Source organism: Mobula hypostoma, chromosome 4 (genome assembly GCF_963921235.1).
Source record: "Mobula hypostoma chromosome 4, sMobHyp1.1, whole genome shotgun sequence".
Classification (NCBI taxonomy): domain Eukaryota; kingdom Metazoa; phylum Chordata; class Chondrichthyes; order Myliobatiformes; family Myliobatidae; genus Mobula; species Mobula hypostoma.
In genome coordinates, this window is record NC_086100.1 from 63,929,310 (window position 1) to 63,943,829 (window position 14,520).

Genomic DNA, 14,520 nt, shown 5'->3' on the forward strand with positions numbered 1-14,520 from the left:
ATTTATAAAACCTGACACAAACCTGGCCTGTTGCATTAACTTATGAAATAGCATGTCCTCTGATTCAGCTGATATGATTTACTGGAGATCTGCAATTAGTAGCAAAATGTTTTAGGGGGCGAAGTGGACTCCAAGAACTGAGCTGTGTGAACCACGATTATATGCTGAATATCTGTGTGCTGTAAGTCATCACATGTTTCCTACCCAGCCCTGCCATTTTCCGACCTGTGTTTCTGTATTGCATTACTTGAGACCACAACCACATAAATAGACAGAAATTGACTTGAGGTTTATAATCATCACATTGTGCATTGCAATTTGTCAGTAACAGGAAAGTTCTGTTCATGTTTAAGTTGCCTTTCGGACCTGCATATCTGGCAGGCATGAATTAGTCGAGACAGACGAGAATATGTCTGAACTAAAATGATAATGGAATGAAATTATTCTATGCATGTTAAGTGATGAAACTGTGCTTCTCCTTAATTAATGTTCCCCCACAAATTACCTATTAAGTCATGCTCAAATCATTGGTAAAGTAGACTAGTATTTTATGAATTCTGAATAAAACCACTCATTCCACATCCTGTCTCGATCACAGCTTTCTGTTTGGTTGTTTTTTCTATTCTTATTGGTTGTTAAAAGTATGCTTCCACATTCTGACCCGAGCAAGCTTTACTTGCTTGCTTGCTTACCTTTGACAATTATTTTGCATGCTTTAGTTTTCAAGTAAATATGAAATGTTGTTGATGAATGAATTTCATTTACAGGATTTTATCTTCAAACGTGCATGTTGTTAACTTCCAAAGGTAGATATATATATATATGTTCTGAACCATTTCAGCATAGGTAGAAGTTGTGTTTACATGAGCATTGGACATACCTAAGGATATCAACATATACCATCAGCATTTGTGGTGCAATTGGGTTATGCTAATACCTAGCTGAATTTGCACAGTATAAATATGCTAGACTGAATTTGATATTCAAACCTGCCAAATTCTATTGGTTGTTTTATCCCTAAATTTATTTCAGTGTATCACCCACAGTAAAATATCTCAGGAGGACAAGTATTGTTTTAAGTGTTGCGTACTTATTCAAGAAAAGATTAAATTAACAATTATGGATCAGATATCTTAATGTTAGTTGTGAAATAAAACTCTTAGAAACATGATTTTGGGAGAAGGTTAGCAATTATTTGCTTAAACAGACTGGCTGGTGAATCAGAAAGCATATATTAATGTCAGATGACGTCTAATGAAGTAATTGAAAGGGTGAATGAGTGTATGCATTTAATTAAAACACACCGCAAGTGGTACTTTGCAAAGGCATTTCATAAAAGAGCATATACTAGGCTTTGGTTTTGCAAAACTGAAGCCTGGTGACTAAATGGAACAGTAGCTATTTCGATACAAATTCAACAAAGTTTAAAGGTTCAAAACAATAAAGCGGGTGTGCTGAAGGGGGGAGTATTGTGAGCAGTTTTGGCCCATTATCTTAAAAAAAGGATGTGCTGAAACTGGAGAAGGTTTAAAGGAGGTTTATGAATATGATTCTTAGATTAAACGGCTTGTTATATGAAGAGCGTTTGATGGCTCCGGGCCTGTATTCAGTGGAATTTAGAAGAATGAGGGGTGACTTAGTTAAAACCTATTATATGGTGAAAGACCTTGAAAGAATGGATGTGGAAAGGATGTTTCCTGTGGTGGGAGTGTCTCAGACCAGAGGACACTGCCCCAAGATAGAGGGGTATCCTTTTAGAATGGAGATGAGGAGGAATTTCTTTAACCATAGAGTAGTGAATCCGTGAAATTCATTGCCACAGGCAGCTGTGGAGGCCAAGTCTTTATGTATATTTAAGGTACAGGTTGATAGAAGCTTAATTTGTCAAGGTGTGAGGAGATACGGAGGGAAGGCAAGAGATGGGGCTGAGAGGAAAAATGGATCAGCCATGATGAAATGGCAGAGTAGACTGGATGTGTCAACTGGCCTAATTCTGCTCCTATATCTTATGGTCTTATGTCACTAGACTTCCAAAAACCACAGACTGGTGCAATACTGAATTCATGTCAGATGAAGTTCAGTGCTGAGTATTGTCAAGTATGACTAGAAGATATTTTTTTTTTAAAAATGATAACAGGCGGTCTGTGAAATATTTTAATAAGAATGCAAGGTTTATGCAGTATTATGGAATAATTGAGTCATACCACATGAAAGCAGGTCCTTCAGCCCTACAGGTCTGTACTAGCTAAACTGCACATCCAACCTTGTCAGCCACTTGCCTGTATTTAGCCCATAAACTTCTAAACATTTCCTATCCATGTACTTGTCCACCTGTCTTTTAAAAGTTTTAATTTTATCTGCCCCGACACTTCATTTGGAAGTCTGTTCCATATACACATCATACTGTATGAAGGCATTACCTTTTAAGTTCTGACTGAATCTTTTCCCTCTTTTCCTAAACCTATGGTCTCTCATTGTTGATTCCTCAACTCTGGGAAAAGACTGAGACCTCATTATTTTATACACCTCTGCAAGATCACCTCTCAGTCTACACTCCAGGGAAAAAAGTAATAGTCTGTCCAACCTAGTCCCTCATGTCCTGGCAAGATAGTGTGGAGGTTGGAATTGCAGATCTTGCTCTTGTTGCTTTGAGTGCTTATTTGATACGAAAAAAGTGCTTGGCAAGGTATATTATGCCCTGTAGCTGCGGTGTTTCAATGGTAGAAATAGTAAAAGTTCTGGCAGATGAATGTCTACCAACCTATGTGGACTGCATTGTTCTAGATGTTGTCAGCTTTTTGAGAGCTGAGGCTACACTCATCTAGGAAATGGAGAAAAGTCCATCATCATCTGCTTAATAGGTAATGGAAATGCTTTGGGGAATTGAATGATAAATGATTTGTCACAGAAAGCTTAACTTCCAACCTGCTGGCCCTTGGATGGTCCAGTTAATTTTACCGTCAAATGAGATCCCCAAATTGTAGGGGGAATTCAGCCAAAGCAATGCCTTTGAACACCGCATACATGGATTGTCTCTTACAAAGTGGCTATTTGGAGAGGTGATTGACTTTGCTAGTTCTGTGAGAACAAATGAATAGAAGTTCACTTTATTACTAATTAATATTTGAGGACCCAAAAGCATTGCCAAATGTGTTACTTTTTTTTTATCATCACAGCAATATAGTACTGTAGTTACAGATACCGGAAGTAAGTAGAACTCCAAAAACACAAAATGTGTTCTCCTTTATAATATACTATCAACCAGGAAAAAGTGTTCTAATGCAAAATTGGGATAGTTCAGTTGTGTAGTGGTTAGCACAAAGCTTTACAGTACCAATAACCCAGCTTTGCATGTTCTATCTGTTACCATGTGTGCTTTCTCCCACAGTCCAAAGATGAACTGGTTGGTAGGTTAATTGGTCATTGTAAATTGTCCTGTGATGAGGCTAGGCGGTGTGGCTGAAAGGGCCAGAAGGGCCTTCTCCGTGCTGTATCTCAATAAATAAATGAATAAGTAAAACTCTTTTGAGGTCTGTGTCTTACAATGTCCGGCTTTCAATTTAAACAGTTTTATTCATGTGAGCATTGTGTACCAACATTTGTGCTAGTTTCATTATAATCCCAATTCTTTGGGTCGCCACATTCTTTTATTGATGAAGGTAAACATTTGTGATCTTTAGAGAATTATTCATGTTTTGTGTTTACAGATTTTCTTTTCGGTTTTACTTAAGTAGTTACATTCAGTTATTTAATTGCCTACATCATTCCTCAAGCGAACATTGCCTTTTCACTGTTGAAATATTGTGTATCTATTGCTATGCCCTATTTAAATTCATAAAGCTTCATCTACAAGTGTTAGATTTTTAATCTCTGGATTATTGAAAATCATTTTTCAGAACTGAAGGTTTGTGGACAGGCAAAATTTCAACCTGCAGCAGACAGATGATAATATGGTTTATCTTCCAACAGCATTAAAATACTGTATGCAAAAGCATGTAAAACTATAAAAGATGGCATGTTGCTAAACCAAATAGTTTTATGTGAAAATGTTGAAAAGCTTCTTTTCATCAGTAAATAACAGGCATTTTTGGAAGAATTCTTATTTTAACACTTATGTCAGTTATTTGATCCGCGGGCAGAACCCTGGATACAAGATAGAATATTCCGAAGATGATGTGTTCATAGATGCACAGCATTGTTGTTATGGTTACTGTAGTTAGTCAGCCAATGTTCTTGATTTCACAGGAAGTATAGCTGGCAGCACTATTCTTTCATTAGTTCTAATAACCCACTGATCACTGGAGCATGTAGAGTAGACACAAAGCTTTAAGAGTTGGATCTCTGTTTCCGTTTTACAATGCTTTAAAGACAAATGCAGCCTTAGGAAGATTTCCAATTCTGTTACAGTCTATGCTATAATGCCCCAGTGGAAAATAATCTTCAGGCTGAGCACCGAACTGAAATCAAGTTATTCATATAGCTTGCCAAACAAAGATAATTCTCTTGTCCAGTTCTGTAAATACCTTGGCATGAATATCTCAGGGCCACAGGGGAAAAAAAGTCTTGCTATTTTCTTTGACCAGTGTTATGAAGCCTTTGTTATTAGTGTTATTAGTGTAGAATCAGGAAGTATAATGTCTAATTCCTGTGGATTACGATTGGAAATCATATCATTGAGCCATGTGTGAGGGAATCGCATCATACTATGTGTGACTTAAGCACAGATGCTGTTGGTAGTGGTGGTTTGCCTGCAATTGAATGTACTCTTAGGTTCAGAGGCTTCTGGCTTCCATCCATAATAATCCTTGAAATAATTATAGAGAGAACAATAGAAAGACAGTAGAATTAATTGGATGAGCAATAAATGCTATCCTTGCTAATGAAGTTCACATCATGAAAACTGAGCACTTAAGCTCACCTCCAAATCAATGGTTCCATTTCGAATGGGAAGATGTTAAATGGCAAGATCTTAGTAGCAGATAATCTGTGAACAACAAAGTAGGGTAGTTGGCGGTGGCAAGTAACATGATGAGACCTCCAGGTATACATCCAGCCTTTGCTAGCAATCCAGATTGACAGTTTTAATGAGTTTTACATGTATTGATGTGGTGCTGATGCCAGTTGTCGATATATTAGCACTGTGTTTGCATGTATGGTTGTGCTGAGGCAGATTGTGTGAATATTCATTCAAATGCAAGAACTGTTGTCTTCAGAAACTTGGTATTGTTCTGAGAGTGAGAAGAAATGAGATGTGTTAGCTGGTGATGATAACTTATGAGATGGTGTCCACAAAATGTGATCATAAAAAAATGTAAAAATATGCTGGAATAATTGAAACAAAAATAATTGAGATAGAGATGAGTGAGTACATTGATATTCGATGCACTGATGGCTGTTTACTGTATCTTAGTTTTGTGTGGACTTTACAGTATCTAAAAGCTGATGGACTAATACATTTTAAAATTCTTTTCTTGAAGCAAGAAAAGCCAAAAATCGTTGAACCACTGGAATATGAGACAGTGATTGAAGAACTTGAGAGCCAATTTCAAGATCACCCCCTCAAAGATATGTTGCTTTTTCCAGAAAATGATTTCTCGGTAAGGAAGTCTTTTATATCCGAAAAGTTTTTGTTCAAGCCCAGCTGTTCATTGAGTGTAAAAAAATAGTGTTGGGATTCACAGTACATGCAAAGTAAGACCAAACTCATTTCCTGTAAAGATAGTTTCACTACGCCATTCATGAAAAACTCTTGTGTCAATTTTTTTAAAGTTTTAGAATATCAGCTTTTGTCTTTAGACATGTTCTTACTGATAATACATTAACCCATCTGTTTCTTTTCTTTCTTGACCACACTACCAACTTATAAGGATAACTAATTGTTCTGCTGTGATGATTGGTTGTGGTGGGCTGAAGTGAATATTTATTCTGAGTATGATACTCGTACAAATCCTGTCATGCACACGTGACACTGTTTTACTTCAGGATCTAGAAATAATGGTGCATAGTTCCCTGAAGGTGGAATCTCATGTGGATAGGGTGGTGAAGAAAGCTTTTGGTATGCTGGCCTTTATTAATCAAAGCATTGAGTATAGGAGTTGGGATGTAATGTTGAAATTGTATAGGGCATTGGTAAGGCCAAATTTGGAGTATTGTGTACAGTTCTGGTCACCGAATTATAGGAAAGATGTCAATAAAATTGAGAGGGTACAGAGGAGGTTTACTAAAATGTTGCCTGGGTTTCATCTCCTAAGTTACAGAGAAAGGTTGAACAAGTTGGGTCTTTATTCTTTGGAGCGTAGAAGGTTGAGGGCGTACTTGATAGAGTTATTTAAAATTATGGGGGGGATAGATAGAGTTGACGTGGATAGGCTTTTTCCATTGAGAGTGGGGGAGATTCAAACAAGAGGACATGAGTTGAGAGTTAAGGGGCAAAAGTTTAGGGGTAACATGAGGGGGAGCTTCTTTACTCAGAGAGTGGTAGCTGTGTGGAACGAGCTTCCAGCAGAAGTGGTTGAGGCAGGTTCGATGTTGTTGTTCAAAGTTAAATTGGACAGCTATATAGACAGGAAAGGAATGGAGGGTTTTGGGCTGAGTGCCGGTAGGTGGGACTAGGTGAGAGTAAGTAGATATAGCAGATAGTGCCATGTGGGGGAAGGGGAGAATAATGGTGAAGAAAGTTAGGAGGAAACAGGAAAACAAAGGCTGCCGAAGCTGGAATCTGATAAGTAAGGGGGCTGTATATGGCAAACATAGGGGGAGAGGTGTTGGAACCAGATAAGATGGGAATCCAGTGGGTAAAATGTGTGGGTACTAGGTGTAACTTTAAACATATGGGGAAGGATATCCACTGGCTACCTATTTAAAGTTACTGGAGGGGATTCTGAGGGAAGGATCTACCAACATTTGGAGCTACAAGGATTGTGAGTGGGAAATCTTGTCCCTCAGGCTTATTGAGCTTTTTTCCAGAGGTATTGATGAGGATTGACCAGGGCAGGGTGATGGATATTGTCTACATGGACTTCAGCAAAGCCTTTGACATGGTTCCATGTGGTACATTAATCTGAAAGAGTAGATTTTATGGGATTCAGGGTGAGCTAGCTAACTGAATACAAAAATCACTTGGTGGGAAGAGGTGATGATAGTGGAGAGCTGTTATTCATAATGGACACCTGTGACCAGTGGTGTGTCAGGCTACGTCCACACTACGCCAGATAACTTTGAAAACAAAGCTTTTTCTCTTCGTTTTGACCCGCTGTCCACACTAAAATGACGTTTTCATCCCCTGAAAAAGGAGATTTTCAGAAATGGTCTCCAGAGTGAATAAATCTGAAAACACCTAATATCCGTTGCAGTGTATATGGGGTAACCGGAGCTTTTTAAAAACCGCTGTCATGATGTGCCGGAACAGATGGCGACAGCATGGCATTTCATTGTTTTCTTCTTATTATTACTACTTTATTGTCGCCAAACAATTGATACTAGAGCATACAATCATCACAGCGATATTTAATTTTGCACTTCACAGAACCTAACAATTTCAGAACAGACGGCAACGAGACTGAAGCCAGAAGGGTTAGAAATGTACTCACCAAATACTTTGACCCATAGCTTACTGAATAAATAAGTATACTCACTTTGTCCTGTTTTCTGTCCTTGCTTGTCTGAAGGTGGTTTACCTATTTACGCAAGTACTTCTCTGACAATAGATGTGTAACAGCCTAATGTAACATTGTGTGGAAATATAAGATAACACTGATGCAGACATGTTTTATACATTTAACAAGGTGCTTTATTAATGCAACAGAGTTAGTCAGTTTTTCAATGTTCGTCGTCAGCCGGGTCATACTGTCCATGAACTCCCTGTCGGTTGCCTCCATACGCTCCGGTATTTGTTTTTTTTAGTTTTAAGTCCTCCTGCGCGAGAGCCAAGAGCAATTCCTTTAAAGTTTTTCTACTCTGTAACTGGACAAACGCGCACCAAGTATACCGATTACTCCTTGCTTGTTTTCTGTGTGTCCTGTGCATGCTCAGTAGGAGGAGATTCGCCCAAATATCCGTCTAATGTTGACAGAGATGTTTTGAAAAACACTTAGTGTGGACGCCTATCGTTTTTACTTGAAACCGGCGTTTTCAAAATTATCCGGCGAAGTGTGGACGTAGCCTCAGAGAAATAGGTGCTGGGACCATTGTTATCTGCCATTGATATTAATGATATGGATGAAAACACTGTTAGTGTGGTTAGTAACTTCATGGATAACAGCAAAATTGATGAACCGGGGAATTGTGCCAAGGAATAACTGATGGAATTCAACTCAGACTTGTGTGAAGTTTTGCATTTTGGTAGTTAAACTTCCACAGTGAATGGTTAAGTCCCTGAAGGGTGTTGTAGAACAGAGATTCATAGGAGTACAGGTACGTACTGTAGTTCCCTGAGAGTGGTGAAACAGGTAGATAGCATGTTAAAGAAGGTGTTTACCATCATTGTCTTCATCAGTCAATAAACTGAGTACAGGAGTTGGGACATCATGCTGCAATTCTTCAACTTGTTGGTGAGACCATACATGAAGTATTGTGTACAGTTCTAGTAGAAAAGATTTTACTGTAAAGAGTGTAGAAAAGAGTTAAAAAGATGCTACTAGGACGGGAAGGTTTGAGGCATAAGGAAAGGCTGGACAGGCTAGAACTTTTTTCGCTGGAGCATTGGAGGCTAAGTGGTGACCTTTCAGAAGTATATAAAATCATGAGGGTCATTGATATCTGAACGGCCACGGAGTTTTTCCCAGAGTAGAGGACCTAGATTTAAGGTATGAGGTGAAAGATTTAAAAGGGACATTAGAGGTATCATTTTCTCACAGAAAGTGGAGGGGAGGTGTATAAGCAATGAGCTGCTAGAGGAAGCAGTACAATTACTTACAAGTACAATTACAATGTTTAAACACACTTGTATAGAAAAGGTTTGAAAGGATATAGGCCAAATTCTTTAGGCAAATAGGACCAACTTGGATAAACATCTTGGTCAGCATGGACAAGTTGAGCTCAGGGGCCTGCTACCATGCTGCATATCTCTTTGATTCTATGATTGTTTGCTACTCCAAATTTCAGCTTCTTGTATCTTCATAGTCAATAGGCCATCCCCTTTAATTTTCACCACCTTCAAAGAGGTTCTTCAACCAGATACATCTTCCCATTTATAAATGAGAATCAAATTAAAACTGCAGTTGTCTGAAATACTGCCAGAAAATGTTGGAAACATGCTGCAGATCTTGCAGCATCGGGAGAAAGAGGAACAAGTTAATATTTCAGGTGAAATAACTTTTGTAAGAACTGAGATAGAGGGTAAAGGAGTGGATAAGCGAGTGGAATCTCAGTGATGGTGCAAGATCAAGGTTGTCCTAGTGATATGCTGTTGATGTGGATGATACAGTTTCAGCTGCTGAATGCTTTCAACATTTTCTGAAGGGATGTTTTCCTCCACAACTCCTTGGTTCATTCTTGCTTCTCACAGCACTTTCTCCTTTTGCCACAGTAAGTGTAATTTACTCCCCCTTTCCATTAGCAGGGGCAAAATAGTCCTTACCACTGAAGCAGCAATACACTTGCTCCCTTTCTAACTTAATGTTCAGCATTCTGTCTTTACAGTGTGTCATATTTGCACTGGTGGAACCAAATGCAGAACTATTTTTCAGGCTGCCATGGTGCCCTGAACTTCCAGTTGTCTAATTCTCCTTCCCAATTCCTGTACAACTTCCCTATCAGTAACTTTCTCCACTGTTCTAATAGCACCTGAACTTCTGTTGAGTTCTTGAGACGGAGTACTGAATTCGGTAACAAGCCCTTTCCCTGTTTTGTAGCAGAACTGGCTGCTTTTGACATGAAGTCATCCACCTGTAACATTGACTCAGTATCCTTTCTCCCCTCAGATGCTAGCTGATTAGTTGAGTGTTTGCAGCATCCACTTTTATTTATGTTTTCCAGCAAACATTGTGCTCTGCACCTCATAATTCCAGTAAACTGATTTTTTTTTCCTCTCTCAAGCTGTTCTCATTCATCTTTTTGTATTGAAACTCTTTCAGGCTAATCAGCTATGATTAATTGGTTTCATTTCTTTCTCTTCAATAGTATTAAAATAATTGCATCAGCTGGACAGCCTTGGTCTCTTACCCAATCCTTTTGTCTCTGCACATACATGAGGAGAGATTAGGTCAACTATCCCTTGGCTTTGCATCCACTATAGTTTTGAGGTCAAGGAAATTTTATTGAAATATATAAGCTTCTGGCAGGCCTTGACATCGTGCATGCAGAAAAGATATTTCCTTTGGCTGGGTTAGCTGGTGCTGTCTAGAACTGAATTCACACTTTCAAGATATTGAGCAAGACACAGGGGTGAGAGGGGGTTTCTTCTCTGGAAGCATGGTGAACCTGTGGAATTCTCTACCACAGAAGCTGTACTGGCCAAGTCATTTAATATATCTAAGACAAGATAATAGATTTATAGGCATGAAAGATCTCAAGAAGTTTCAGGAGAGGGTAGAAGTGTGATATTGAGGCAGAGGATCTGCTATGATTAGCAGAATAAGCTTGAAGGAGTGACTAGCATAGAGCTGCTGATTTTCTTCTATTTCTACATTTGTGAAAATAACTATTAATATTGCTGAATGCCAGAGTAACATTCCCCCTTGGTGTAAAGAGGCCCAGAGGTTAATTGAATTTTGCTCGACTCTAACTTAAGCCTATTTTCAAGTGCAGGGCATTGAATGCTTTAAGCGTAAAAGAGGAATTTTCCTTTTCAATGATGTTGAATCGCAACGAGAAATGAATGCCGCATTCTACAGATTCATTAAAATTCAATGAATGATGGTTTTTAACTGTGATGTGCTCACAAGCGCTGATCCTTGAATTAGCTGTCATTTCAATCAAGATATGAACTGGAACACTCAGTACGGTTAGAAATTCAAACTGAATTTGCGTTTGTTCCTATTCTGCAAAGGTGCCCTGCCACGGATGTTCACTATCCTGGGCCACAGGGCTCTTTTTTCCAAGCTCGGCATTCTAACATAGCAGCTGACACTTGTAGAGATCAAAGAGTTGTTTTGGAGTAAGTTAAACTTCCAACCAATATTCAATGTTCAGCTTGTCGTAAATGGGAGCCACTCTTCAGTTCCTAATGTAAATTACAAGGAATAGTCAGTCTGAACCAGACACTGCTGGCTAAGTACGTAGTTCAAGGAAGCTTGCAGATTAGATTGATACTATCACTTAGCACGTCAAATAGCTAATCTATTAACAGTTGGAAGGTTCACAGCATTACTTGTGGGTATTGGGGAACTCTGTCAAAAGAAGCTTTTAGGCCACCTACCTATATGAAAAGGTATCTAAAAAATTCACGTGTGTGAAATCACCTAGCAAAAACAGTATACATGTTTTTGTTGTAAAGAGCTGTAGGCTTGCTCGGGATGGTCAAAGAACAGTAAGAAAAATGACAGAAAGAAGAAGTGACTCAAATGTATTCCTCTGACTTTGATTTTCAGAATCAGAATCAGAATCAGGTTTATTATCACCAGCATTTGATGTGAAATTTGTTAACTTAGCAGCAGCAGTTCAATGCAATACATAATCTAGCAGAGAAAAAAAATGATAAGTAAAAAAATAAACAAACAAGTAAATCAATAACGTATATTGAATAGATTAAAAAAAAACATGCAAAAAACAGAAATACTGTATGTTAAAAAAAGGTGAGGTAGTGTCCAAAGATTCAATGTCCATTTAGGAATTGGATGGCAGAGGGGAAGAAGCTGTTCCTGAATCGCTGAGTGCGTGCCTTCAGGTTTCTGTATCTCCTACCTGATGGTAACAGTGAGAAAAGGGCATGCCCTGGGTGCTGGAGGTCCTTAAAATTGGCGCTGCCTTTCTGAGACATCGCTCCCTAAAGATGTCCTGGGTACTTTGTAGGCTAGTACCCAGGATGGAGCTGACTAGATTTACAACCCTCTGCAGCTTCTTTCGGTCTTCTTTTTTCTGTGATAGGTGATTCATTAATCTGCAACTTGTTGGTATGTCTTTTTAGCTTATAGAAATTCTGTCTCAGTTTTGGAACTGCTTTGTGTTTTATAAATCATCTGTAATTTGGAAACCTTTTATAAGATAGAAAACCTGTGTGAGTTTTAAATGTGTATTAACAAATTTGTCTGGATTTTAATGTGTATCACTGAAAGTAAACAAACTATGTTTAAATTGTTAGCAGGAAGTAACTCCTCCTTGGTAGAGAGGGGAGATGCATGGTCAGTAGAAGCTATCTGTATCAGACAGGGCTTAAGATCTTCTTTCAAGTTTAAGACTTTGTGGTCAACAAACCCAATGTCTTCAAAGCCCATAATTTTGTGACTAAGATGTCAGTAAATATCTGGAATACAAGCTACTGGAATCCTCAGAGGAATGGCTTTGTCTAGAACTTACAATAATGATTGACACACTTATTTCCTTGTCTAGAAGACAAAAGGAAAGCTGGAGTTAAAAATAATTGTGAAAATATGGCTTATGTTTTAAAAATTACATTGACCAATATCGAAGTATTATCTACTGAGCTATTCACTACTATTAAAAGAAATGGCTCAGTATGAAAAGTGCCTACATTATTTGCAAACACCTGTATTAGTTAAGGAGACTAAAATTTAATAATGATAATAAAATTCATGATTCGTGATTTAACTATGCTTGGGCCCAGACTGTGATGAAATCTGGCATTGATTGTTAGAACTTAGATAGATCACCAGTGAATATATCCTTTGTATTATGACAGCATTGTCTCTGATTCCACCACCTTGCAGTTGCTTACACAGAGGATGATATGAAAATAACTGGTTGGTTTGGATTAATCCTGTTTTTTTTTGTGGACAGGCCATACTTGTGCAGTTTTCCACAATTCTGGGTACATGACTGTTGTAATCGTAGAGAAAACAGATTGCCTAGAGTTATGGCTGGTTTCAGAGAACAAGTTTTCATTATGATTGCTAGGATGCTCTCGGGTTCCATTGCTTTTGATACAATGTGAACCTTCAGTTGCTTGTGGAATCAATTCAATTGAAGTAGCCTGGAAAGGAATAAACAGTCAATATTTCAAACCAAATGTTGACAGTTTATTTTTATCTATAGATGGAGTTTGACTTACTGTGTTGCTCATAAAAGAATCAAAATGGTAATGAACAAATCCTCTGCTTTAATAATACAGAGGACAAATAATAGGTGGGACCATAAGATAATTCTCCCACTTTATCTTGATTTCTTAGATTTCTCTCTGCATTGGGTATTCATGCCATTTTCGTCGTCACAATTTACTAAACTACTTCAAAGTCAAATTTATTATCAAATTATGTATATGTTACCATATCAGTCAAGTTCAAGTTTCGTGATCACTCAACCATTCATGAATACCCATAGATACAGCCATGTTTTATATTCTACATTGGGATTCATTTTCTTGCTGGCATTTATAGGAAAATGAAGAAATACAATAGAACTTATGAAAAACTATACATAAACAAAGACTGACAAACAACTAATGTGCCAAATAAGACAAACTGTGCAAATAAAAAATAAATAATACTGAGATTGCATGTTGCAAAATCCTTGAAAGCAAGTCTGTAGGTTGTGGAATCAGTTCAGAGTTGTGATGAGTGAAGTTATTTGCAGGAGGTAATACCTGTTCCTGACCTAAGGCTCCTATACTTCCTGCCCAATAGTAGTAATGAGAAGAGAGCAAGGCCTGGATGGTGTGTCCTTGATGATGGACGCTGCTTTCTTGTAGCAGTGCTTCAAGTAAATGTGTTCAATGGTAGTTAGGGCTTTATCTATTGTTTTTGTTTTACTTAGAGATACAGCAGGGTAACAGATACTTCTGGTGTAACGAATCCACACTGCCTAATAACACCCTTGTGGACAATAAAGTGTTAAGGGGTTTCTTCTTTTATGTTACTGCATAGTCTAATTAAAATGGCTTCTTTGTTATATTAACTGCTGAGAAAGTTCTCTCACTAGCAGCTTGTTTGGGTTATAGAGAGAGTGTATTCAGTTGTTAACCAATTGGGATAGATGTTATTCTTTCTTGTGTGTCTGTAAGCTATTATGATGCAGGGGTTTTGGGCCAGAAGGCGTGATGGGGAGAGAGAGAGTGGACGTGATGCTGTGAGCTGGCCGATGGGGGGGGCGGTGGGGGGTGGACCCCGAGCCGGAGTCCGAGGTCCAGGGTCTTCGGCAAGGAGAGGAGACGAAGACAGACTCGTGTGGAGTGTCTGGCCGACCACAGTGGTTGGTCCCAGGCGGTGGGTCGAGGAGGTCAGAGGGGATCGAATGGTGAAAGGAGGATCGTTACTAGAGCTCCAACTGTTTGTGCATGAAGAGATTGAACTTTGATAAGTTTGGTGCCTTTTACTTTCCTTTTATATTTTATCTATTATTTATATAGTTCCAGTAATAACTATAAATTACAATTCATTTAATTGTATATGGTGTATTGTCTGTTATTTG

General features: G+C 38.4%; 1 protein-coding gene across 5 annotated transcripts in view; it reads left to right on the plus strand.

The window, feature by feature from the left end:
* Positions 1–14,520, plus strand: part of dock10 (dedicator of cytokinesis 10) — a 299,700-nt gene that overhangs the window by 129,333 nt on the left and 155,847 nt on the right. For all 5 annotated transcript variants that reach the window (XM_063045871.1, XM_063045867.1, XM_063045869.1 and 2 more), the window contains one exon: positions 5,478–5,597. In XM_063045871.1, coding sequence (XP_062901941.1) covers positions 5,478–5,597 — 120 coding nt within the window. The remainder of the gene's footprint in view (positions 1–5,477; positions 5,598–14,520) is intronic.